Genomic DNA, 27,730 nt, shown 5'->3' with positions numbered 1-27,730 from the left:
CTCCCACGCTGTTCTGGAACCAGGTGGAAAGCCGCAGAGATGTTCGGGTATTTCTGAGAGAGCAAAGACGGCGCATCACCGTTTCAGAATGCCACACATATAAAGACCAAAGCATATAAGAGGTCGGACTGCACACGAGTATTTCAAAAACAATCAACAAAAACAACAACAAAAATAAGATTCAACTTTATGTTTAACAAAACAATAGTCTGCCTGCAATGTTTCATTGTCTCTTTTTCAAGGTAAGGCTCCCTATATCACTTAAAAGATTGTGTGCATGGTTGAATATATTCAGTTAACCACTGTTCTTCACTCGCGGTCTGACGAAGTGAGGTACTCCTGTATTGTCCTTCTCTGTGTGTCGTTCTCGTCATTCTTTGTCCCCTCCTCTCCTAATGCGCATCGTGGGGACGAGGAGCCCCGCTGTGTAAAATCACATTACAGAGGACTGTGCAGGCCTGGCCTAAAGCAGCACGGCAGAGGTCCATGTACACACACAACCCCCCCCCCCCCCCCCCACGACCCCCCCCCCCCCCCCCCCCCCCCAACCCGGAACCCCACTTGTTCCCATACACAACCACCTGGGAGGGGAAACGAGCCCAAATTTTTAAAAAAAGGGACAAAATGACAACACAGAAAAGCAGGAAACCCAAAGACCCTCTCTGTCTCCAACCACCGACTCTCCCTGGTGCCTGCCGCAGCACTGGAGAGGGTGAACAGGAGTAATGGACATTTGGAGTACAGCGAGTATCAGCTCTGGCCTCATGTCTCCTTTCTCAGTTCCTCGGCTGTTCATCTGCTCATGTACGGTGACTGTTTAGGGACACCAGCATAGCTGTGATGGGCGGGGCCAGTGTACATCATGTTGCCGTGGTGGTTGGGCTGCATAGGCTGCTGCGGGTAACCCTGCCCTCCCATCATGCCCATCTGCATCTGCATGGGGTACTGAGCTGGCTGATTCATGTAAGGGGGATTGCCGTGATAACCACTGTTCATCATGGGTTGAGGCATTCTGTAACCGGCCGACATGGCGTTGAGGGGCGTCATGTTCATGGAGTTGTACTGCGCTGGCGTGGGCATGAGGTTCGGCATCATGCCGCGCTGCACGGCCAAGGTGCGCGACGTGCCCTGCATGGCCACGGCCCCCGAGCTGCGGCCGTAGAGCTGCTGCTGGTGCGGGGCCGGGGCCAGCTGCTGGGTGGCTTTGGACCGGATGGAAATATGGCCTTTGACTGTCGCCATCTGGCCCTGTAGCCGCTGCGTGTGTGGCGGGGGTCCCAGACCGATGTTGGCAGTGGGCATGTTGCATTGTAGCTGCAGGGAGCCCAGGTTCATGGTGCCGGAGCTAAGGTTGGGGGGCGGGGTCATAGTGGGCTGGCCCTGAGGAGTGTGGGGGGAAGGGGCCAGCCCCGGGTTGGAGAGAGAAACACTGGTGGCGTAGGAGGTGACAGAGGCGGAATGAGAGTAGGGCATTGCGTGGGGGTCCATGATGGTGTTGGTGAGTTGTTGGAGTTTGGCCAGGCTGAAGGTTGCTGAGGGCTGAGGGTAGCCCCCCGTGCCAAAGTCCTGACCCATGCGCTCGTACAGGGTGCGGCCCCCTCCTCCACTCTCGGGGATCTCCATTATCATGGGTGTGGAGGCGAAGCCGTTGCCCATGCTACACTGCGACAGGGCCTGCTGCTGCTGTTGTTGCTGTGGTGGTGGTGCTGACGGCGGAGGCTGAGGGTTGGGGGCTTGTTGCTGAGGAACCTTTTTTTGGGACTGCTGCTGCTGCTGCTGTTGTTGTTGTTGCTGGTTGGTGCTGGGGGGCCTCTCGATCACACCACAGCTCTGAGGAGACTTAATGCCACAGCCGGGGGTGTTAGACCGTGGTGGGGGTGGGGGTGGCTGGACTACAGCACTGCCTACATTACTGGCACCTGGTCCGCTGTTGGGCCCTGGCCCCGTTTGCTGGATGAGGCCACAGTTGCCCATCCCTAGTTGGGACCCTCCTGTTCCTGTGGAGGACGTGAGGCTGGGGGCTGGCACGAAAGAGCAGCTGTTAGACTGCGAGGACGGGGTGGCCGAGCTTGAAGAAGAGGAGGCCGACGATGAGGAAGCCGTGGTAGCTCCCGCAACTACACCAGCTGACATTCCCCCTCCATTCCCATTACCCCCTCCGCCCATGGTGGAGTCGTAGCTGCTGGGGTTGTCGTAGTTCTCAGTCGTGCTCTCGATGCTGCCGAGGTCACTGAAGCCGCTGTCCACCACCTGCTGCGAGTGGTCCGACACAGACGGTACGTCCATCATCGGCGACGTCTCCATGTTCTGCTGGGAGGGGGCAGACAGAGAACTGGGATGTTCCGGCGTAATCTGGGTGTACCCACCTCCAGCTCCTCCACCACTTCCCCCTGCTCCAGTGGGGCCGGGCGTGCCCCCCCTCTGCCCTGCCGGTGTCGTGTCCATGATGCCCGAGGGCAACCCCGGACTGTTGACTGAGCGCACAGATTGACTGGGAAGGGGCGGTACAGGGGGATTGGGAAGGGGGCTGCTGTGTTGGGAGGCCCCACACTCCTCCACCAAGGCCAGAGCCTCATCTTCGGCCTCCCCCGCGTGGCTGTAACTCTGCAGGGTCCGGCAGGCAGCTAGGGTCTCCTCACAGTCCTGGTAGGCTCCGTGGTGTGGCTGGGGTTCGGTCTCTTCGTCCTGGGCTTCCCCCTGAGTCAGGGACTGGACGGCCTGCATGGTCTCCAGGTCCAGCTCGTTGGAGTGGTGATGGGGGTGGTGGGGGTGATGGTGGCCCAGCTCCTCTTTGAAGTCGGAGTGCTGGTGCTGGTGGGAGTGTGGATGTGGGTGCTGAGGTTCCATCAACAGCGTGACGTCCTTGTCATCCGGGTGCAGAGACTGGAGCCCCATGGGCTCAGAGGGAACAGACATGGCCGTGACGGTTTCCACCGCCGCTGCTGCTGCAGCAGACTCCTCCTGCTCTCTGCGCCGCCTCTCCTCCTGCTGCGGGTCCGCCGAGGAGGGTCGACACTTGGCCTCCTGCACCTCCTCCTCAGCCGCCTCCTCCTCCTCCTCTTCTTCCTCCTCCTCCTGCTTGCTGACGTAGTCTTGGGCCACGTTGTTCTCCATGTCTAAAAAAGCCTCTCCACCATGGGGTTCTTCTTTGACCGGAGGAGAGCTTGCAAGGGAGGCCGGTTCCTCCTCCTCCTCCTCGTCTTCCTCGTCATCTTCATCTTCAGAGTCCGGACTTTTTCTCTTCTTGCTGCTGTTGTTGTTGCTGCCGTTGCTCTTGTCCTCCAAGTGTCCATCCCCTTCATCGTCTGCATCATGGTCTTCACTGCGCCTGCTTCCTGAACCGGGTGTAACTGCTGCTCGCCTGTTGACACTCCCGCCACCGCTGCCCATGCTGCCGCATTCCTCTTCCTCCCTCTCCTCATCATCATCGTCCTCTTCCCTGTCACCCATATCTGTGTCCTGAGGCCGGGACAGTGGGGCCCGGGGCCCTGAGGTGGAAGACGAGGACAAAGGGGACAGCAGGGCCCGGGACGGTGGACGGCTGGGTTTGTCTTCCTCCCAGGCCCTTTCAGCCTCCTCCTCTTCCTCCTCCTCCTCTTCCTCTGGCTCAGAGGTGGGAGGAGGTTTGGGGGCCGGCTGTGGTGGCGGGAGGAGGGCGCGGTTCTTGGGCGGTCTCCCTCTTGGCCTCTTGGGCACCTTCTGCTCAACAGGTTTAGGGTGATAGTCATCCTCTTCATCAGAGTCTTTCTGTTTGGTGTCTCTGTCTGTGTTGGTTCTGCAGACTCGCTTGCTGTTGCGCTCATCAGTCTGGAGCAGCTGAGGATTTTTGTCCACCTGCTGCTCCAACTGCCTTTGTCTTTCCTGCTCTTGCCTCTCTGCCTCCTCCTGGGCCCGCTGCAGGTACCAGCTCCGGGGCTTGCGGCCAGGCTTCATCTTGATTTTGGGGGGTGGCGGATCCCCGCTTTGGGCCTGGCTATCTGTGGCTGCGCCACCACCAGGCGGTTTTCCAGGTCCTCGTTTCTTCCAGTGCAGTGGTTTGCGGCTCTTTCCCTTGGGCCAGCCTTTCTTCTTCTTGACTGGGACCTCAGGGTTGGCCGCTAGGGTCTCTGATGGAGTTGCTGGCAGAGCAGCCGCAGGCTTCAGCACAGGTGTTAGCTCTGAGAGGGGGCAAGAAGATAAGTGTTAGATAAAGCTGCACACAGTATGTAAAATAAACATCACTGAATTCTGCCAAGTTTGGCTTCAAAACTCTGTCTGCTCACCGTCTTCCTCTGAATCGGTGAGGTTGGAGTGCCGGCTCCTTTTAGGTGCTGGGTCAGACAACCTCATGACAGAGCGGGCTGGTGGGTAGCGGTGCAGCGGGTGGCCCAGTGGCGTCTCCTCCTCCAGCCTGGGCATAGGCCTCTCCGAGTCCGAGTCTACAAAAGGCTCATCCAACACCTCTGTGGTTTCAGAGATGGTCTCTGTCACCACGCTGCTGTGAGGGTGGCTGCGCTGACGAAAGCGGCGCTTCCTCAGCGGCTTCTGGGTAGAAACGGGACAGGTTATTAGGTGTTCCTGACCCACACTGACTGAGATCAAGAAGACTACAGTAAAAGACATGAATCCAGTTCTCAATACAACTTAATTGCCAATTTATTTAAATTTGCATTCACGGTTAACAAGACACTGTTCGTTTCTTACCTTGCATTTGAGCCCCAAGGCAGGCTTGGTGAGGATGGGTGGGGAGCATGTCGTCCTCTCATCATCATCATCATCATCATCTTCATCATCGTCATCCTCCTCCTCTTCACTGCTTTCACTGAAGCAGCTCTTCCTGACAGGAAGAGACTCATTCAACCTGGAAACCATAGGAAGCTGTGGCAGCCCCACCCCAGGCCCTTCCATGGATCTGGGCTTAGGGCCTCTCTTTTTCCTTGGGGGCCGCCCTCTTCTTGTGGGAGTTATGGAGGGGTGTCTGGTCATGTCCAGTGAGTGAAAGGCTTGGGATTCCGCTTGTCTGTCCAGGGAGAAAAGGGAGGGGGGCCCGGTAGCAGAGCCTGTGGTCTTTCCTCCCTCCGTTCTCTCCTCGTCTTCGTCGTCCACCTCCACTGGGCGGATCTTAGGTGGCCGTCCCACCCGCGCGCTGTCTTTCACCTTGCCCCAAGGCCAGTTTTTGGGTGGGCGCCCCCGTGGTCTGCGTTCTCCATTTGTTGGGGGAGGGGGGCGTGGTGGCTCTGGGACAGAGGGCGGACAGCGAATGGGAGGGGAAGCTGGGGAGCTTTGGCTAATGGGAAACCCCAGGAAGCACTTCCTTTCCTCTTCTTCCTCTTCATCCTCCTCCTCAGCCCTCTTCTTCCCTTGGCGCATGTGCCAGGAGATTGGTGGGACCTTGTGACTTGGTTTGATCTATTAAAAGATAAAGTAAAATAATGAATCAATAATGTACAACAACTTTGACATCAAACTGTTGTTCTACACAAATTCAACGTATTTACCTCCTTGCGGTTGTGCTCCTCTGGTTCATCATCCTCCTCGTCATCGTCATCATCTCCATCTCCGTCAGAGACCACAGTGTTGGTTACGACGACGGGGGTCCAGCGGAGACACTCTGGGTCGACATCCAGTTGCCGTGGCCGGGCCTTGAGACGAGTCATGTGGTTGGACACCAGCTTCTCCCTCCGCACCAGGACCAGCCTGACAAAAAAAACAAAACAAGAGTGTTAGAACTCTACATGCATGTTTTTTTAAATGCATTAGGAGAATCTGGCTGTGTATGTCAGTATATGTCTGTGTGCATTCACACCGATGTGTTTGTTAGCTTACGACGCCCATGAAGTGTTGTGTACATACGTGTGTGGTTACGTGTGTGCACATGTACATTTACAAGGTGTGCAAATGTTTCCTTACACTATTAGGCTGATCAATGTTAGTGTCTTAAACCAAAGCTTAATAATGTTGCCATTTGGTGACATTTTGACAACTTATTTCTGGTGCTGCCACTGACTTCTCTCTTTATCATTGTAACCCAATACTGACAACACATTAATCACTGGAGTAAACTTTGCTGACGACACTTAATCAACTGGCTGATCCAGCTTTTCATTCCATTGTAATGAAGAACTTTCATTCGAACAGAAAGCGTTACCAGGGTTTCTAATTGAATAAAGTTTTAACCTGAGTCAATGAATTAGGCTGCAGCAGGGTACCTAACCTATGTTGATAGTCAGTGGAAGTTCACATTGATATGGTGACTGTGTGAGCAGTGATCTTACTAAAGTCGACTTTAAAGGCTTGCTTTGTTTACATGCGAGGTGTAACCTGGCTACAAGCCCTATACTGTTTATTTTGGGTTAGTTACAAGAGCCGTTAACACTTTGTGACTGAAAACTGTCTGGCGATCAGATCCTCCTTTTTGTCACTGCGCCATAGTAAGTTATATAATATGCTAATGCAGAACAAATAATAAAATAAAGCAAAAATAACAAGGCCAGCTAAGGGAGAATGATGTTTGCCGACACCCTCTTCTAACACTGTGCAATCTGCAGGAACTTTCAACTCTGCGCGAGTACGGCGTGAACCACTGGAGGGCATCACTGACCCATTCAACACAGTACTCAACAATGTGGAGCATTTCAGAATGTATCCCAGTCCCGTCTCTGACCTGTCTCCTCGCTGATCCAGCATGTTGAGACTGTGCAGGGTGGTGGTGATGTCCTGCGGGCAGATCCCGGTCAGCTTGCTTAGTTGTCGTATGGTGATCTGCCGATCGCGGACATCGTGGAGACACTCCAGCACCACACTGCGCCAGTACGCCATGTAGGATAGTCGGCCGAGGTCGGAGAGAGGCTTCTCTGGAGATCCTGGCTGTCCCTCGCGCTTGGACAATAAGTAGCCTGTAGGAAGGGAGGAACAAAGGACATCTTGAGCCAAAAAAAGACATCTTCTATTTTGTCTATCAACAGAAACATTTCCCAGTTATTGGTGTTTTATTATGTTTTGCTTGAAGCTGCAGCCCTTACTGAAGTCGATGAGGAAGCGTCCGTAGCCCCTGCGCTGGTACTGTGGAAGAATCATGATGCATGACACGTTGTATTTCTGTTGACAGTGCTTCTCCTGGAGAAGAGGGAAAGAAGCAGACCCATTAGACCATAAGAAGAAAAATATATAATGGAAACTACATCACAGAGCAGGCCTGTGTGGGTGTGCAGCAGGGTGTTGATGGTGCCGCGTCCGCTCACTAACTGCTGTGTTTTGGCAGCGAGGAGGCATGTTAATGGGAGCACCTGCAATACGCTACAGAGGGGCAATGGAGCTCACAGCACCCACTGTTTATCTGGGACACATCTGAGCACATTTGAGCTAGGAATGCACCTGTGTGGGGTGATGCCATTGCATTTCAATTTCATGTGAATAGATTTTTCTCCCCGTTTTGGTTTTGCAGGGGTGGTTATAATTTATAGAGGTTTGTATTCCTTGAAAATGACTTTGCTGAGAGGTTGTGGGCCAGAGGGACTGAAATCCAGCACAAGGACGTGGTTGGGGAGCAATCCCATACCTTGGAGAAGTAGCCAACAAGGTGGCAACCTTTGCTGTCGTTCTGGGTCAGGACGTAGAAAAGGAAGGGCTCCACATCATAGTAGAGGGTCTTGTGGTCCAGGAACAGCTTGGCCAGCAGACACAGGTTCTGACAGTAGATTGTGCTCACATTCCCATCAACCTGTTGCGGGATTAGAAAAGAAATACATCAGCACAACGCAATGACAGTTTCCTAAATGACTACCATTCATTCCCCCGACACACTGCTGTCCAGAAGTGCATCTTTAAGCTGCTGTTAGAGAGCTGTGGAACAAAGGGGAGGTGAACGGAGGAGAAGTTATAGTGTCGGGCAATGATCTCTCAGCCGTGTCCCTGGAGACCCTGACTGATGGAGAGGGTGGAGGCAAGAAACAAGGAGCTGTAAAGAGAAAGAGAAGGAGGGAGGTTCAGCTTTGGCAGCCCGCCAGTTATATCTGCTCTCCTCCGAGCGGGGATGGACTGCAGAGCAGGGAAACAGGAGCTGCAGCGGCCATGGCCTGCAGACAACAATCCACTGAATTCATCTTCTGCTGCGCTACGAGACCCAGAAAAGGAGCTTAACAGTGCATGGGTGATTAGGAATTCTTTCTGATAATAACAGTCAATTCCCTAATGACATAAACATATGAATATTTCTCCATGGTAGGTAGGGATGTCAATTTATCACCATTAGGAATTTGGATGGATCAAGATGCTGTATATTCATGAAGTTGGTGGGCAAAGTATTGGCGCGCATATGGTTAACCTCTGATTTTATACTCTCACAGCCTGAATAAAAATGAGTGGGTCTCTGTAAAAGTCTATAGAAAGCGTTGGATACATTTTTGAGGAAGGATCCGTTGGTCTGTTCTGTGACTCTACAGGACTATTGTGTAGAGCATGAGATGACTACCAGAGTTAGAGTTAGTGTACTTTGACGGCGCTGTGGTATGGTCTCTCTGTTACAGCGTCATCCACAATCACTCGCACTATTGCGGTCTTTCACCATCACTCAGTCTGAACAGTTCCTCATGAACAGTTCCTCACCTCATAAACAGAGACGTCCTCCTTCCTGTAGATCTCGTTGGCAGGCGGGTGGAACCAGTTGCACTTCTTCATGTGCTGGTAGAGGATGCTGCGACTCTTCATGTAGCGCAGGCAGAACTCACACAAGTAGAGCTTGGGTAGTCTGGAAAGGGGAAATAGGAAGGAGAGTACAGAGGAAGAAGGAAACGTGAGGAATGGTAGAACTGTCAGCATCGTCAGATTTTCATCTTTCCGACGGTCCTTAAATACAATGCGTGTGTGTATATATAAACGGTTCCGTCAGAAAACACAACTTAGCTTACGATTGTGATATTTCATCAAAAACATATTCTGCATGTCTCATTTAAAATTCAAATAAAACGTTTTACTCCTGCAAAAAACATAAAATTCTGCGCTCCTCAGCGCAACTGGGAAGCCATGATTGATTCGGCTGAGACCAAGCGTCATGTGACAAAAATTGAATATCTTTAGGTTTTTGGACTGTTGGTTCAGACAACAGAAGCAATATGAATGTGTCGACTTGGGCTTTGGGAAAATGTGATGGTAAGTTTCGATTTCTTTGTTTGCCAGATTAATCAATGATGAAAACAGCTCTTGTTTTGAAATAAGCAACAATGCCTGAGACACACGTGGAACTAATGGGATTTGAACCACAGATTTCTTCAGCGGAGCAGGGGCATATTTTATTCAACAGCTACATGCATGAAGAAAATGAATACACCCTTGGCAAATCAGAATCCAATTGCCTCCCTGGCTCTGGCTGGTTACCTGCCAAAGTAGGTGGTACTGTAAACAACCTTATAATTGAGCTCCATTACACCACTGGTAATTGCTTTGCCTACACACAGGACTGTGAGCTAAGTACATTATGCTGGTGTGCTTCATCAGGGTAATTATCTTACCTGCTGTACTCCTGGGGGTAGGGAGACGAATACCACGTCTGGATTTCAAACTTGCCGAACTCGATGACTGACGGACAGCGCATCTGAGGATCCGGTGGACCCGTCACCCCGACTTTCTGTGTTGGAGAGCGACAAAGGAGGAGGAAGAAAGGGAGGGAGAGACACGGATGGTCAAGTTTACTGCTGGAGTGATCAAAGGGTAAGTAGACGGATTACACATCTACTGGATTAGGATCTTACACTGAGGCGTGAGAGGTAGGCAGGATACTGTCATCGGTAACACGCTTTTAACATAATCGGTTAAGTCAGTGACCAAAAGCCACTTCTTATTACTTTGGGCTACCGGCTAGCATGACAATGGAGCTATAAGTGGAGCCGCTGACACAGTTTGGACATCTCTGCCTGTCGTTTACGATGATAATGGATTTTCCTCTACGGCTCCTCAACCTAGACAATCACATCTGCCCTTTTCACACAAGCATTAGGCCTTACCACCATATCAAACACTTAAACACTGCTGTGAATACTCCAGCGGGATAGTGTTTTAATATCACTCCACTAACACTGGCCGAACACCGGCTCTCTGGTCAGTCTGCTGCTGCGCCGCATGAAAAGAGGGCGGTATTGTCGCTAATTCACATTTCCTCTCTGTAACTGCACTGGCACCGGGCTAACCATGCCATTAGAGGTGCCCCCTGCTCAACATTCACTCCACTAAACATCAGATGTTCTTTTGACACCAACACCGTCTTTATGTGCCTGACTGAGACGTGGCGGAGGCCTCACGCACTCAGCCACGCTGGGCCTCCATGGTGTGGCTCCACTGAGCAGCCCTGTGGTAATTGATGACTTTAATATACCGGCTGAATCTGGGAAGAGTTCCATGGTAAACTAATTTATTAGACAGACAATTAATAATCAATACAGCTAATTGACTTTTCCACCCACAAACGTGCCTACATCCTAGAGACCTCGCCTGAGACTTCATGTTTTACGCTCTGGGTGTTGTTGATGCTGCTTTTTCTGACGACATTCTCATTACCATTGAACGAACACACACACACACACACACACACACACACACACACACACACACACACACACACACACACACACTCCAGCCTGACAGCCTGAGTCATAGCCTCATAGGTCTCTCCCAGCTTCCCGTGCCGATGCCGTCTCACTCTACATTGTGCCCCCCCTACCCTTTGTCCCAATATCGGATCATTCAACTGTTAAAGACGGTTCGTGTTTGGTCTCTTGTGTCTGTGTACCTGCAGTGCCAGCTCCTGGATGTGTCTGAACAGCTCGATGTCTTTTTCCGTCAGGTTCTCGTGGCCGGGCAGTTTCTCATCTTCATCACGCCAGTCGCTGCCTTCCTGATTGTCTGGGGAGAGAAACGCAGGGTCGACATTAATGAAAATGTATTGAGAAGCCTGCAGGGACGGAGTGGCAGATGTGTGCTGATTATACAAAAAGGCACTACAGTCACAGCGGGCAGACATTGAGGCATCTATACACAGTCTTTCGTTAGCACACTTTTACTTTTGCTCAAAAACACATCATAGATATAGATATATTAAAGCCACATCACCACAGATGCATGTATGTTTACGATGACAAACCGACTGTTCTTCTTATACATATGTAGGGTAAACTGGTTTTGAATCATCACAAAACTCATACAGGTTGTATAAACCTGCTTCTCCATTGTACAACTACATCTTCAAAGTGGGTCAAAACACCAGTGAAAATTGAAGTGAATGCTGCCAACGCGTCTGCTCCGTCACATTTATTCTCTTCTGCTGCGCTGCACAGCAAAGGTTCAGTGGAAGGAGAACTGCAGGAGGCCACTTCATATTACAAAGCAGTTTCTTTTGATGCATAAGCAACACTTTCCAGAGGCAGAAAAAAAAAAAACATCAACGCTACTCCATTTTACCATCTGTCTACAATTTCCAAATAAGTAACATCACGGCTGTATCATTATAATGCTGGAAGAAAAGTGAAGCGCCGTCTACGCAGCACAACATGAACCGGTAGTACAGAGTCCGTCAGTTAGCAAAGCATCTAGCTGATAAATTGGGTATAACTGGAAAGCTGAGACTCTTGAGGATCCAATGAGCTTAAATTAACCTTCACTAAGTCCCACCCCTCAAATTGATCTTCAGGTTCCCAGCATTCAGATGATGTATACCACTTGTATGTGGCATATCCTTTTGACCTGCTATCTCCCCCTAAAGATCCCCTGTTCCCCCCCAAAAACAAGTCTATGCATGTCAAGTACATGAACTATATAAACGTATTTTTGCCGGTTTACAATAATTATTCTAAGTTGTCCATCTTGTACTTTTAAAAATTGAATATCTTGCATCAACCAGAGATGAAACGAAAGTCGTACTGCACTGGTAGTGGAGCTAATCCTCACCTCTATCATCTCCTTCTCCTTTGCGATTGGCTTTCTTTCGGATGCGGCACTGCTGTGAATAGTCCACCACTTCCTGCCGGGCCTTGCGGCCCTCGGGCGACGGCGTGAAGAACTTGGTGAGGGCGTCGATGAGGCCCTTGGTCTTGTTGTTGAAGCGCAGGCTGCCCTGCGACATGTCGTCGTCGTCCCGCATCGAGAAAAGCAGCCGGTCGTCCCCGGGGTAACCCTCGCAGGAGGAGCTGGAGGACGAGTGGGCCGAGGCCGAGCGCTTCCGCCGACCACGCCTGCCCAGCTTCTTAAAGGGCCGTCCCGGCCTGAGGAGAAAGTGAGCGGTCTGTTTGAGACTCTGGATATATATATATTTACAGCCTATATTTATATATAGATAATGATAAATTACACAGAGAAGAGAAAGAAAAAAAAGTAGCTGTGAGCTCATTTTAGCGAGTAGGCATTGTGGCCGTTAGCTCGTCTGCACTCTGGTGAGGCAGATACATGACAGCTTGCTCTCCGCTCGGCTAACAATAGCTGAAGGCATTTCTTTCTTCTCACCTGTTCTTGGGCCGCCCCAGCGGTGCGTTGTAGCGCCGTTTGATTTGTGCTGCCTTTTCAAGTAAAAGCTTCTTTCCCTTTTTCCTGGGTTGGCAGATTTGACAAATCCACATGCCTGGAGAAAAAAAGAGTAAAAGCACAGGTTCACACACCCCGCGGTGGAGTAGACAAGACGGGCTACCAACCGGGCTGCGGGACGTATCGAATACATTAGCGCTTAAATGGTAGAGCGTTGGGTGATTCATGAGGACTCGAGGCATCATTTAGTGCGACTATAACGATCGTATAGAGTAGTAATGAATGAGCTTTACGTAGTCCGTCAGTTGAATTCATGGGAGGGCCGCAAACAGGCAATGAAGAGGTAAGTGATGAGTTAAAGCAGCAGCGCTGTGCTTACCTTTGGGCATACGCGTGAGGGGGGGGTCACAGCACTCCATGTGGAAGCCCCGGTCACAGGAGTCACAGAACAACATGTTGTCCTGTATAGTTAACACACACACACACACACACACACACACACACACACACACACACACTATTGATGAGTATTAAACCCTTTAGATGTGTTTCACACAAAGTGAGTCTCATTGACTCATTGCACATGAAAGCTAGAACAATATGTTAGGGCATATTTCTTATTAAATATGCGTCACTCATGTCTAATAAGACGGATATGAAGCACTTTGTTTGATGATACATTTATTAGAGACTCCAGTGCTCATTCTGATGGCACATTTTGATCACATTTCCACATATTCATGCCCCAAAAGTGCATTATTTTTATTTAATTACTATGAATGTGCCTTTTACAGTTGGACTGCACTTTGAAAATATTCACCGTGACTGGTTGAAGCCAATGCTTTGTTTCCCTTTTATTCTCCATGTTCTAGATGTATTCTATCACTGTGCGTGTCGGTAGAATGTCGTGCATTTTGTCTCACTGTCAAACCTCTCTCCAAACATTTGAATAACAATCACTCCTCACTTGATAAGTAAGAGAAAAGCGTGAAATCGTGCCGATGCCGACTTAAAATAGCTCAATGCCGGGACCACAGAGCACCTAAGCAGAGAAGAAGAGTGCTCACAGACGCTGATAGGCGGCCAATCCGCCGTATTCGTTCTCATCCACTCACCGCATTCTTCCCTTGATCCTGACAGCTGCTGCAAGTCTTGCATTCGATGCACTGCCACCACAGAGCCTTGACTCGCGTTGTGAGCTCTGGGGAGAACTTGAGACAGGACGGGTGGCCTGCAGGTAGACAGACACACACACAAACAAGTCAACGTCACACACTGACTGACAGCCATGACCCACTTGCATCATTGTTGAAGAAGAAGAAGGAAAATAAGAGCTCCTCTTGGAATTGAAAAGGCCTCCCTGAATTAAACCTGGCTGCAAAGAGAGTGTTCAAACATAAATGACAATCTGTCAGAGCTCCGTTTGAAGAGCTGCAAACAAGATGCGCTCGTCTGGGACAGAAACCCACGGAGGGAAGAGGAGGAACACAATCCCTCCTCTGCTTTCACTAAGCGGCAGGAAAACCAGATTCATGTCCCAATTTCTCTGAAAACAGAGAACGGTGGCAGTATCTGGCAAGGCATGGCAACCGAAAAAGAGATAAAAGAGTCTGTGTCTGTAAATTGTTGTGTGCAGCTTCCTAAAATTAAACGCACAGTAATCGCTTTACAGGATGTGTGCTTGGCATTGTGCTTATATTTGCGTCTTTTAAACAAAAATTGTCTTTTTATAAAAAAAGATAATACAGAATTTGAGATTACATGTATTCTAACCAATCATATCACATTTATACTCTTCTTCTGTGGTGGTTCGGCCCACATAACCAAGAACACTCACCACTATTGCCACAGTCGGCGCAGGAGATGAGCTCCTCCGGCCTCTTATCGCGATTCTGCTCCTTGGTCCCCAAGCAGAAGCTGCAGATGGGGATGGGCTCTGCCACCGGCTGGGGGAGGGACAGAAGAGGGGAGGAGGGGAGAGATGAGAGACTGTCAGTCAACTTAACAGCCCAGTTGTACAAATGACAGCAAACAAAGTGGCCTCGTGTGTCCTGCCACAGTGAGTGACTGTTGCTGTGTGTATTAACGGCGGACTGAAAACTACAACGACACCACGGAGCACGTGGGTCTGTGAACAAAGTGTTGAGGATAATGAGGAGCACGAGAGCTGCACTGTGAGGGGATGGCTTGTATAATTCATGTCAACGTCTCCGCTGAGTCCTGTGTCGTTTGATCTAAAGCTGTGTCTGCTTGTACTGGATGAGGAGTTTACGTTCCAGAGCAATGTGTCCCATTCTGACACTTATTCTGAAAGACGCCATCAGACATTCATTTCTGGAGCGGCATTCATCTTTTAGCGTGTCCCCAAAAAACACACAAACCGTGTCAGCAGGCGTGTACTAAGACACAAAAACACATTACCTGATACGCACAGAAGAGCAAAACCTAGGACAGGTGTGTGTCCAGGAACACAAAAGGCAGGATAACACAACATGTTGTTAGGCATCAAGTATGACTCGTCAGTCTGTGCAGGTGCACCTCACAGGTACTAACACAAGAGGGAGGGGCCACGGGGTGAATCTCTGTGAAAGTCTATGGAGCCTGGAGGCCCTGAAGGGACGTGGTGGCTCACTGCTACCTCAGAGTTCACCACAAGGCAACACATTTGGTTTACTGTTGAGTAACCTACAGATATGAGTCAGTCAAATTGTTAATTACTGCCACAATGTAACCATATCAATCTTTATACTCTGGCTGTGGTCACATACTCTGGCTGTGGTCACATAAATGTCCTGTAGGACATTTATGTGACCACAGCCAGAGTATAAAGAGTATTTCTGACTGAAAAGTCTTCAAATTGATACAAACACAAATTTAAAACGCAAAACAATCTGAGTTCGCCACCGGTACAACCACTTGTATTTAAAGGTTACATGCTGGGTTAAATCACAAGCATTAGGTCAAAGGAGAAATATGCGTCATATGTGTTTGAATGGGTAAAGATATTGGAGAGATGTCTCTCCTCCAAACTCAAAGCTCTCGTGTGTTGCCAGGTTGAGGACCCTGAACCTACACGAGCACACATTAAACTTTGCCATGTGCAACAACAAAGACAAAACGACTAGAGATGAACCTTATAACAACACAAACCCTGTGCTAACTTACAAACAGCGCTGGGCAGATTACTTAGAAAATGTAAACTCTTCTAAAGCGGGTACATACTTTCTATTAGATAAGATAAATAGCTGGTAGCTAGCGATGGCCGTGAGTAAAGCCCGGCCAAATGAGCTTGCGTGTCCTAAATATTCACTGCACACCAACCACAGAGACGTGTTCAAGCCATTAAACTAGTGTTAAACTGGATGAACGCGTTTATTTTCTTTACGTAGGCTAATTTCTAGAACCATGTTTGTTTGCTTGCTTCCAAGGCTGCTGTTTGAATGCCAATTAGTTTCACATCTGGCAACCCTGGGTATCGCAATGGGCCAAAGACCAAAGTAAAAACAGACGTTCTTCACTGGAATGGAAACTTGAAAGGAGAACGTACTGGCTGCAGCATTGTTGTCGGAAAATCCACAACTTCAACTTAACATGTTTCCTTATGTTTATTCTTTTTATGATTTAATGCAGTAAATATATTACATATTTCTCCATTAAATACACCTGTTTCTGGAGGGTTCAATTGATACAAAGGATATTCAGTTGCAAAAACCATCTTATGAAGACAAAGTAACAAAAAAGATCTGAGGTAACACATTAAAAAGTACCGATCAAGAGAAGAGTACAAGGAAATGTCTCAAGTACAGTGTGTTTATGAGAGAAAAATGCAACTGTGGCACCTCGAGCGAGCAGTCTGCATGTGTGAGAAGAGCACAAGTGATGGACACTCTGAAGGAGCTACAGGGTTCCATGGCTGACATGGGAGACACCGGGCATACGACATCTGTTGTCCAACTGCTTCCACATCCTCCGCTTTATGTTTAGCGCAGCGGAGAGGAATCCACTGTTGAAAACAACTCGCGTGACATCTGGGCTGGTGTTTGCCCGCTGGCACGTGTGCGACTCTGAGACACAGTGGACGAGGGTTCTATGATCCGATGACACCAAAGCGGAGTCGCATCAGCACAAAACACTGAATGGGTGGCGTCGTGCTGCTGAAGGTAGCGGGTAACATGGCTGCAGCCAAAGTGAGACACATGCCAAAGAACTACAATAGCAACATGCCGGAGCAGAGTCACAACTCAAGTTAGAACTCACTTGAGGTGGAGATTTCTTTCAACTTTGACTCTCTTTTCTTGGGTTAATCAGTGTAAAAAAAATAAAAAAAATCTAATTATCCTACTAATTATTTAAAATTGTTACACAATAAACCAGAAAAAAAAAAATAAAAATCAGGGAAGATGAATGCTTTTATAGACACAATAAAGCCAAATATTTGAACACTTGAGACACTTCCTGTTATCTGTGATAATATGTGACATCTTATAAGTCAGATACTGAAATCCCCAAACAATAATAAAAGTATATTTTTAGGACAAAACACCCTCATACTTGCATAAAGTCCATCACGCAGCCTGCTACGAATTTAGAAAGTAGCCGCCGAAACTCATTGAAAAATTAAAAAAGGAAGTCTATTCTCAAGCGCATCCCTGGTAACCATGATGAAGAGAAAATACTAATCTGTATGTTTTATATTATTCTGAAATTCAAAAATACTGAAACACTTTGCAGGAGGCACACACCTGAGGGCATAACATGCTCACAGGGGACAGTCCAATAATTCATTTAAAATGGGGAAAACAACAACGTGACTTTCACCGAAGACGGCGTCGCGACAGCACAACAGCGTTGGTGCACACGGCTGCAGAGAGCTGGGGAGGCAGGGAGGAGACGGGGACAAGAGAGCTTGATTTATTGGGTTCATTTCCTTCTGACTCAGGCTACTTCCAACACCCCCACCTAACACCACAGGGACAGAGAGAGCACGAGAAACAAAAGGTACGAGAGAGAGAGAGAGAGCGAGTCAGAGAAGAAAGAGGTAGAGAGAGAAGAGGGCTGTAAAGAATGAGCAGTGGAGTGAGAGAGAGGCAGATAAGCACAGAGGAAGATAGAGTCTTACGTGAGGATAAACGTACAAAGCACCAGCTCTCTATTTCTGAAACCATTTCACATTCTCACAGGTAAAAAGGTTATAACAGGGTTATAACGTTTAAGATTCAAAACCTGGATGCGTGATGAAAAAGAGCTGTATTGGGTTGCAAAACACTGAAGAGAAATGGAAGTCAGTGGCGAGGAGGAAGAAAGGAGGAGTGTTAAGAGAGCGGGAGTCGAAAATAAGAATCCAGAGTGCAGGGGGGAGTGAAGGAAATGGGAAGTGTTAAGAAAGAGAGAAATGTGCAGCAGCAGTCCTCTGAGCGGTGTGCGTGCGACCGACACCTCAATCATTGCTGACGCTTAACCCTTTCCCCGCCGGAGGAGGTCAACAGCTCCCACTCGCCCTGTGAGCGCTCGAGTAAACACGAGCAGAGAGCCCCACACACAGTATAGTGACGCGAGTTACAGTGAGGCTTTAGTTACTGGCTGCCACCGTAAATTAATCCCTGACAGATACTAAAAATTGAAAAGCTAATCCTCCCTCCATGACAGGGATATTGGAACGGTGAAACACAATCCTCAAATTTCTCCCGAGAGCTGTTTTCTCCTCACCGTTTCAGCTCCTTTTCTACCTCGGCCAGCATTAGCTGCCAGGACTGCTCTTACACCACAACACTGCTCGAGAAATCTCCCACATCTCCCGACTGTTAAGTGACACGGACCACTTTCGACTTAAGATGTGTGTGTGTGGGTGTCTATTTTAAGCCTGCGTGTTGCTGCGTTGGCATGCATCACTTCTTTTTTTTTTTTTGCCCAACATAAGAAGCGTTCAGGAACACACCGTTGTTCGGAGCCAAAAAGACACGCCTTGTGGCAACTGTTAGCTGCTAGCTGCGTCTACTGGGTGGACTTGAAATGCCATACAAACATGTCTTACAAGTTACTCTATAAACACACACAGCGAGAGAGAGAGAGAGAGAGAGAGAGAGAGAGAGAGAGAGAGAGAGAGAGAGAGAGAGAGAGAGAGGTGATGGTACCCGAGTCTGACCCGACTGACACACCAGCTCGTGCTTTATGGATCACTTGAGCACAACAAACACACTCCACACTCCACCCTGTGTTCCAGGGTTAGCCTACTTTTAGGTTTAGTTTTCAAACGGTCAACGTTAATACTTGAGGAAGCATGCAGCGTTGTCTGAGACCTTGTGCGGAGAGATAGTTGGTTATAAAATAAAAACTAGTGATGGCCTGGTTTCCCCACTTTACATAAATTGGCTTTTGTTGTCCAAAAACAGAGGACAGGAGAGTGAAACAGGAGGGAGAGAACAATGGAGCAAGGACGAAAGGAGAGGGAGAAATGGAGGAGGAGGAGGAGGAGGGATAAAAGGCAATGGGAGAAAAGGGAAAGAAGGAAAAGCGTTGCTGTTGTCCTTGTCTCGTCTCAAGTCAAGGATCTCATTAACATGGGAGCCCAATCTCAGCAACCCCCACCCCCAACCACCACCACACTTCCCTTATGGCCGCCCCCACCTCCAACACAAACTCATTGATCACTGTTACAGAGCACAACGTGCAAAGCAGACAACACACACACACACACATATTTGCACTTGCAGTCATTGCATGCACGAAGCACAAGTGGTCGTGAAACACACCTCAGCATGCCATCGTCACATTTTCATCCGAACGTGTATATGCATGGATGTTCAAGTGATGTCAGCTGACGGTTAGGGGAGCAGCGTTGACATTTCATATCTGAACTCCCTGGAGCCCCACCTGCCCAGAAATCACTTGTCAGTAACTGGTCCACTGTCTACAAACAGCCCGAGGAAGAAGACCGTGTGTCGTGCCAACCCGCCCTTCCCTTTAGCCAAAGCATCACCCTCCATTAACGTCGAGGTTAGCCAGCGAGCACAAAGCTAAATCACTGCATCAAACGGAGCGGGAGCTGGCGGCGCTCCAGCCGTCACTTCCACAGCTGCTCAACACATTGGCTCCATTTGTAGGGTGGTGAGGTTAGCCATACGCGAGGCCTCACACAGACACAGCTACACTTCGCACGCCAAATGCCATTCACGTCACAGTCACCGGTGAGCTGGAGGTAACTGTAACTGCTGCTGCTGCTGCTGCTGGCAGCGTCTGTTCCTGGTCGTTCTCCTGCAGCCAACGGGGTCAAATTTGAACACCGTCACTGAAAACATTTTCCAGCTCGAGGCCAAGTCTACACAAGGTTTAGGAATGTGTTCACACAGACCTGGCAGGTTGCAGTTAATGATTATTTTAGTCATCGAGTGTTGTCCTCGATTATTCCATGGATTATTGGATAAAACAGAACAACTAATTGGTTTCCTTTTTTTAGGAAAATCATCATTTGTATTGCTGAAATTGCATAAATGAATATCTGTCAAAACTAAACCAATTGAGTGTAATGTGCCGTATTTTGATGAAAAACACATGATTCAAATATTAGGAAATAAATGATTGTATTTTGATGTTAATATTAGCTTTGATAAAAAATATATATTGGCATTAGTAATTTTAATTATCTATTATAAGCTGTTTAGTGCCCACTCTAATATTTATTTTATACACCTCCAAACAAAAACTACTGTATATTTTACAAGATTAAATTTATACATCATGATAACATCAACGGTTGGGGTTAAACAAAGTTTCTTATGGAATCGTTTCAGCCTCACAGACCTCAATCTGGAGAGTTTATTTATCATAAAGTTTTCCATAGACAAAGTCCAGGTGAAAAGCGGTGACAGTGAGCTCACTGGACTGTCTTCAGTAACTCAGGGACTCCATTTCTGGAGTTCTCAAGTGTAATGTTTCACTACTTTGAGCTCCGCCAATGAAAATCCATTCCTGCACGATTGTATTTGAGGTTGCAGCAGAGCACAACAACATGTTCATTTTGATTTGTGTGAACGGACCCTTTAGATAAATGCTCCGCCGGTGTGTCTAACAACTGTCTGTGGTCGCTGTGCAGCATGAGCTGGTGCCATCAGAGAGAGGAACAAGCTCTTTCAACTTTAGGAACTAATAATGGCTCGACTGAGGCCATAGCTCTGGTAGAACGGGAACAACAGATGCCTGACAAGACAATTAAGGCAAAAAAAAATGTATCTCTCCACCCCCCTCCTTGAAAAATGGATCAGTCCATAATCTCAAATTCAAGTTGACAATAAGAGTCACGGGAGACAATTTCATTGCATCCAACTTAGTCACTTTCCCAGCATTCCTGTGGTGTGATGCGAACCCGGAGAATGTTTTCGTCCATCCAGTGAACACACAAAACCATCTCCTGCGACTGCACAACATGATGGAGCAGCAACGAGGGGGAAGGGAAAAAGACGAAGAAGCAGGTTGCACCAAAGGCATATAATCGATGTCTGAGGGCATTCTGTATTCACGATCCTCCGAGTGATGATACATGATGTCTTCACCTTGAGCCAACACAAGCAGGGGGATGTGTGTGATGTTGGAGAGACAGGTGGGGGTGTGGGGGGGGGGGGGAATGCAGTACTGGGTAAACGGAATGAATTACAGGGGATAAATATAGCCGTTATGGAGCATAATAAGCGATGCTTAATGCAGCAACTCTACAAACCGCTACCAGCTGCAGGCTAGCCTGTCACGGGGTCAGCGGGACGTTTTGGAGGGAAATCACCACGACCACGACATTGTGTACAAGCAGAAAACGTTACTGTGTGTGTGTTGATCACGGGCCGTTTTTTTTTTTTTCCACACGTCCTCGCTGTGACACTGCGCGTCGAGATCGAGAACTCTGGTTCACCCCGCTCCAGCTGTTGAGGAGGGGGCAACCGCGGGGCAGGGAGATTGTTATTATGACAAGGATGAACATCATACACACACACACACAAAAGCTCAGCGTCAAGCCCATCCCATCTAATGGCCGTAGCCTCATACTGCTAACGGGCGCTCAGGGAGGCAATGAGGTTTGCCATCTATATATCCATGACCCCTGGTTGACTTCACTCCCCCATCCACCTCCCCCTTCGTGACCTAGCAATGGCACCCTATCAGGGTGAGAGTGGGGGAGACAGAAATAAGGTCTGGGATCCCGTTTGAATGGAGTGCTTCGACACAAACATTGTCGTGTTGGGTACACAAATCTCCCCACAAATGGGGTCAAAGCCAGTGCTGAGCCTGCTCTTTCTCTCTCTCTCTCTCTCTCGTTAGCAATCATCCAGGGCAATATGGCAATGATGCGCAACTTGGAAGAGTAGGAGAATGATCACGCAACGGCGACTCCGTCTACCGTGCACACACAGTTTCTATCTCTTTGATGCATATGCCTCTCGCACCGGCTAACATACACATCAAGAACACACCGACACATACTCGCAAAAACACACATGATTGAGCAGCAATAAGGTTACATCCTCTGGAGAGAGATAGAGGAAAGCAACATCACAAGCAGAAGCCGGGAGGAAGCGTAAACAGGCTTGCATGAATGCCAGACACAATTGTCAATTTCCTCACTGCTGCAGCGGCTTCCCCATCTAGTCTGCAGATGAGGCTCACAAACAACAACCCCCCCCCCGCGCCATTCAGGTCTACGCGTTTAATTCATAATCTCTGACCGGTAAATAATGTCAGGGTGGGCTTGATTGCTCATACAAAAATTCACTTTGCCTTTCTGGTGCAATCTGAAACAAATCCACTTATGTACAAACATTGTTTTCACACCGAGGCCGGCGTTACTTTGTGTTTTCATTGGGTCCTGTGAGGCGGAGTGGCGGGCCGATCAGTAGCTGAGTCAGAGAGGAAGAGGAGGTTGATGTCGGTTCGTCTTAGGACAGGGCCATCTGCAGCCAAGCAGGTCACTGTGTTAGGCAGACCCCCATGTGACTCCAGCCTGCTCTCTAGGCTAATCCTACTTTGTGTGTGCGCGCGTGCGTGTGTGTATGTATGGGCGTCCATACCAGCAGCTTCCCAGGCTTGAATACACCCCCACACAGAGGGGCAGATAAAGCCAGGAGCCAGCCAAAACAGTGTTCAGGGCAGATAGAGTGTTAACAACCTGAGTGACATTTGATCCAATGATGGGCCACTAGGCCGGCACATAGTGGTGTGTAGTGCCAACAGGTTTATTTACATGCTGGTTGTTAGATGTTTGCATGCCTGTGGTAATCTAAAGTAGAGGATTCATGGAAAGCAAACTGTTGTGCGTGTTGTCTTGTGTCAGAATCCACTCCGTTTGTGTGCATGTCGGTGTGTGCCATTCTCTGTTTGCATGCAGTTGTATGGTTTTATATGAGAGTGTGTGTGTGTGTGTACACACATAGCCCTGGCCCTTAGAAGCAGAGGTTAGCAGCCGCCTGCTCTCTGTGATCAGGTTACAAAAGTGGGTGTGTTCCCTCTCTCGTCTGTCGCCTGCATGTCTGCCTCCAACTTATTCTGTCTCTCTCGCTTTCTTGTCTCTCCATGTCTCTGCCTTTCTGGAGGCCTGTAGCTTGCGTCATCCAGGCTTCTTCCTTTGGCACCACTACAGACCATCTCTCGCTCTCCCTCATCTGTGTTCCTCCCCTTCCCTCTTTTCCTTTCTTTCTTCCACCCATCCTCCTGCCAAGGAGCAGCCTTGCAGCTGGTCCACACTCCCTGCAGGAGGGTGGGAGCCATGTGACTCTCTCCCCCTGACCTCCTCCCCTGCTAAAAAAATTTGGCCCACCAGACGCTCCACCCAGCATCACTCTAGTATTGCTCGCATGGGCCACATCGCACACACCTGGGGCTCTGTCACTCATATATTGCCCCAGCAAATGTAACGCTGACCAAAGAAGTCTTTCTCACATGTATTCTGACCCGATACGCCCATGTTCTCTCCAAGAACACACTGATAACGTCTTCCACACAGTGATGCAGACTCCAGTTTGTGGATCAATCCTCACTCTGGCATCCGTCTGATCTTACAAATGTTGCCCAACCCTTCGCAAAAAAACTAAAACGTTGCAATGTGCTATCTGGTGTGAACTACTACGCCATATGCTGGATGAAAACTCACGACTAACGTTCACAGAGTAAAGGACCGTACTGTGCTGTGGTAAATTACAGCCCTGTAGGCCCATGACCAATTTGAACAAGCAGAGAAAATGCAGCGCCAACATCTCAGATATTGCCAACTGATAGCTCTGGACTAATCTGGGTGTGCATCGGCTATTATGCAAGTCCAATAAATGTTGTGTGGATTGCAAAATGAGAGGGAGTTTTTCTTATACTTTCACAAATCACACTCTTTCTGTTGATCCAAAATGTTTGAACGGAGGAGCAGTTTTGACAGGATATCCGTTATATTATTAGACACATGTGATGCCAACAGACCAAAGTGATCTTCTCTTTTTACACGTGTAATGCAAAACCTTTACTGTCAACTGTGATCAGCAACATCCAAATGATAACAGTTGTCAATAATCCACAGTCAATAATGCCCATAGTGAAAGTGACCAGTTATTTACTATCTATAGCATCATATCAATGCGTGTAGGTTTAAGGTGAATGCACACCTGTTGGTGTTGGTGACAGATGTACAGAGACATTACCTTGTCTTTCTCGTGGGGCAGCAACCGGACTGGTGGCAGTGATCCCAGAGACACCGTCCCGGTCCCGTCGTCCAGGCAGCTGCTGCGGCTGATGAGCTGGAACAGTGGACCCTGCTTCGCCACACGTCCATGGGCCACGGCCCTCTTCAGGGCCACCCTCAGCTGCTGGTGGAAGAGGCCAGACCCCATAGAGCCGCTGCTTGACAAGTAGGCCGCCACGTCCGCCTGGCACTTGAGAAAGCGCTCGATGTTCTTTAAGCTGGAGCCACCGGGCTCATGGAGCCCCTCCAGTGCCCGTTTGAGCAACTTGTTCCAGTCCAGTCCCGGTTTCTTCCCAGAATGAGAGTGAGAACTACCTCCGCCACTGCTGCTGCTGCCGCCGCCGCCGCCGCCACCGCCACCACCACTGCAGCTGCCACTGCCGCCGCCACCACCTCCTCCTCCTCCTCCTCCACCTCCTCCACCTCCACCTCCAGAGCTGCCACTACCTTTGGGCTTGGGCAGAGCCAAGCGCCCCGGGTTGTCAGGGTCCTTGTAGGAGTTGAGACCTTTGTTTGTGACCTTTAGGATGGTACCATCCTTGACGCTGAGCTCCAACTGCTCCAGAACCGTTTTGCGATCCAGGCTATGAGACATGGAGACCGCATTGCAAATGCGCTCCTCTGATGGTCGCTGCTTCTGCTTCTTCACCTTCTTGATGGCCTCCAAGATCCATTGAGTGTACATTGGGTTGGCCAGTTTCACCATGGCTACGGTCTGGGTGGGTGCGGGGGCCTTGATGCCTTACCACACACAAAAAAGGACTGTAAGCCAAGGAAACACCTGGCCTGCGCCGTAGCGCCGCCGCCTCCTCTTTCTCGTTGCCCTCTGCCTGCGTACTAACCCTTGTCCTGGGGTCGCACAGAGAGTCCCTCAGAAGCTGAGTGTGAGCAGCACGGTAATGAGCAGCTGAACATAGCACAAACCCCCTGAGCCAACTCTCCACCTGGTAAAATACAGCCCACCCACCTCCCACTCCCAGTCAGGTGAACGTCCCTGACGAGAAGCAGGGGGAGTGGAGGAAGTTGCAGGTCAATTAGCAACTTAAACTCCAACAGCACACAATGTAGAGTAGATCTTGGCAATAAGAAGAGCTTGAAAAAAAAAAAAGAAGAAGGTGTTTCCCCACTTTCCAAAACAGCTATTCACAAAAAATAAAACCTGCTCACTGAGGTTCCTGTTACTGGCAAACTAGCCAATTCTCAATGCGAGTCGGTGAAGATGATCATAGTCTCCATGACATGAAATTAGTGTTTCAATGATAAAGGGGAGGGTAATGATGTTTTCTGTAGATTCCACAAGCTTCCACGTTTTCTCGTTCCTTCTCGCTGTGCTTTACTCTTCCAGCATGCCGGGGCTTCTGAGCTCTGGGACGGAAAAGGTATCTCAACCCAGGGAGCAGTCACAGCCGATCACCTTCACGCCTATTGCACTTCAGTAGCTGACAAACCCTGCAAGGAAGAAAAACACACCACACACACACACACACACACACAGGTTAATACAACTTTTGCAGAAAACACTTTTCAATAAAGTGAGAAAAAATATGGTAACACAGCTATGTCTTGAAACAAAGATGTGTTTAAATGAGATACAGATAACCTTAGAGAGGGCTTTTATAAGCACTGACACACCATACTTTTCCCTCACAGATATATAAACAAAGCCATGCCTGCATACAGAAAGCACCATGAGGATTGGCCCATGCACTACTAACAAACTGGATATTGGGGAAGAGGAAGGATCACATCCCTGGTGATTGTTACCCCCTGACAGCTTGCTAATCACAGCCAGAATAATACAAAAATCGACAACTAGCAGGCAACGTTAAGACCATAACTTCTAACAACCACTAGAAAACGGCACAAATGTGTCATAATGATGGAAATGACGAGCTATAAAAGTGTAAACAACATCATCCTAAAAATCTGCACAGCAAGTTGACCATTGGCTAACTTAGTTGGGTTGCTATGGTAAACATGATGCAGTCAAAACACAGACTGTTAGCAAACATTAGCTGAGGAGCTAGCTGTAAACCAAAGCTTAATCCATTGCCGCATTGACAAACTGTTTCCTACGGTGCTGTTTACTCTCACCGACATGATATTAGATGGCCAAAAATCTGACAACAAGCCTTCCCGCTTACTGCTGTTGTTCAGCACGCTGCATTAAAAGCTAGCCAACGAGCTAACGTTACGATAATGTTCCTAACGTTAGTCGCTAACCCCGAAACGTAAACAGCACGAAACGAGGAGTTAGCCAGCGCTCCAGCTAAAACATAAAGACACCGTTTTCCTGTCGACAGACGTTCCAGACAAACACTAACCATCACACCGCAGCACACACGGAGAATAATCTCATTTTGAATGTCATTCGGATATTAACGTGAGATCGCGGCCTTGTAAAAAAGGCACAATGCAACTTGCAGACGGCCATCTCGGCTAGCGAGCAAGTGCAAAAAAAATAAGACATCATAGCGGCGGATTGTGCAGCGCTACATGTTCTCCGGCCTCCTTCCCAGCGAGGAGCCTCTGCCCGCGGAGACGCGTCCCTACGAGCGGTCCCCACCTCGCTGACTTCCTCCCTCCACCAGCCGCCCTCCCACGTAACACTACAGCCTGCGGTGCGGAGAAAACAAGGCCGCTGGAGAAGCTAGGCCTCGGCTCCCCCCTCCGTACCCCCCACACCCACCTCCGCGATCATCATCCCTCACGTACCCCTCTCTCCCTCTACCTCTCGCGGTTCCCCAGAAAGCCCGAGCTGGTCCGGTTCTGGTTTCCGAGGGAAGCTCGCGGAAAGGCAGACCCGTGTTTTAAAAAAAAATCCCATGTTCCCCCAATCCGGCTTTCGCTGCTACTCACCGGAATTTCTTGTCGAGCCGCCGAGGAGAAGGTGCCAAAACCGTGCGAAACGGAGACAACAACAAGCCAAAAAATGCAGCCACAGACCAGGGGTTCTAGAGCCGACGCCATCTTTGAGTGAAACAGGAGCACGGCTGGTGGGGGAGGGGGGAACACTGAACCGTCAGGCAGGGCCAAGGGACCGTCTGCATGGTGCGAGGCGAAGATCCAGGGGAAGAAAAATCCACTGCAAGGCGCGGGGGGCGGAGGCGCTGTGCTGTTGCTATGAGAGGGGTGTGGATGTTGCTTGAGCACATGAAATGGAAGAAAGGGACAGATGGTGGTGGTGTTGGAGGGAAAAAAAAAGAAAAAGAGAGGATAGGTGTTCTCGCATTCTCTGCTGTACTACAACTAGGCCTACATAGGGGGAGATTCAAGGGAGCGTCTGCATTTTGCCGAGCAGTTGTAAAAAAAAAAAAGAAAAAAAAATCAAAGCCAATGAGCGTGCCTTAACGTTAGAGGGTATTTAAAGATCAAAGTGAGACATCCCTCCACACTGCAGTCTATTGTAGCTGGTGTGTGTGTGTGTGTGTGTGTGTGTGTGTGTGTGTGTGTGTGTGTGTGTGTGTGTGTGTTTTAAGCTAAAGATGGGAACAGAGTCACACAGATCCAATCCTTCACAGATGATTAGATGTTACAGTGCAG

The 27,730-nt window shown here is 49.0% G+C and overlaps 1 protein-coding gene across 3 annotated transcripts; it reads right to left on the bottom strand.

Moving 5' to 3' along the window:
* Positions 1–527: 527 nt before the first annotated feature.
* On the bottom strand, positions 528–27,215 carry kat6a (K(lysine) acetyltransferase 6A). 3 transcript variants are annotated; one of them, XM_031849104.1, is made up of 17 exons: positions 27,047–27,215; positions 24,147–25,636; positions 14,321–14,429; positions 13,599–13,714; positions 12,863–12,944; positions 12,466–12,580; positions 11,914–12,227; positions 10,760–10,872; positions 9,486–9,601; positions 8,584–8,725; positions 7,538–7,699; positions 7,002–7,095; positions 6,644–6,875; positions 5,478–5,676; positions 4,684–5,388; positions 4,263–4,524; positions 528–4,157 (listed from the first exon to the last, which is right to left on the bottom strand). In XM_031849104.1, exons 2-17 carry the CDS (start codon positions 24,891–24,893, stop codon positions 793–795), a joined length of 6,873 nt encoding a protein of 2,290 aa, XP_031704964.1. In that variant the 5' UTR covers positions 24,894–25,636; positions 27,047–27,215; the 3' UTR covers positions 528–792. The 3 variants fall into 3 exon arrangements, with proteins under 3 accessions (XP_031704964.1, XP_031704965.1, XP_031704966.1); XM_031849105.1 differs by lacking the exon at positions 27,047–27,215 and having other exon boundaries at positions 4,263–4,521; positions 24,147–24,435; XM_031849106.1 differs by lacking the exons at positions 13,599–13,714; positions 14,321–14,429; positions 24,147–25,636; positions 27,047–27,215 and adding an exon at positions 25,658–26,813 and having other exon boundaries at positions 12,863–13,000.
* Between the last annotated feature and the right edge of the window lie 515 nt (positions 27,216–27,730).

The sequence above is a fragment of the Anarrhichthys ocellatus genome, unplaced genomic scaffold, assembly GCF_004355925.1.
Source record: "Anarrhichthys ocellatus isolate YVR2014 unplaced genomic scaffold, GSC_Weel_1.0 scaffold9, whole genome shotgun sequence".
Classification (NCBI taxonomy): domain Eukaryota; kingdom Metazoa; phylum Chordata; class Actinopteri; order Perciformes; family Anarhichadidae; genus Anarrhichthys; species Anarrhichthys ocellatus.
The sequence above is the reverse complement of the archived record's forward strand: the minus strand, read 5'-3'. Positions and strand labels throughout refer to the sequence as shown.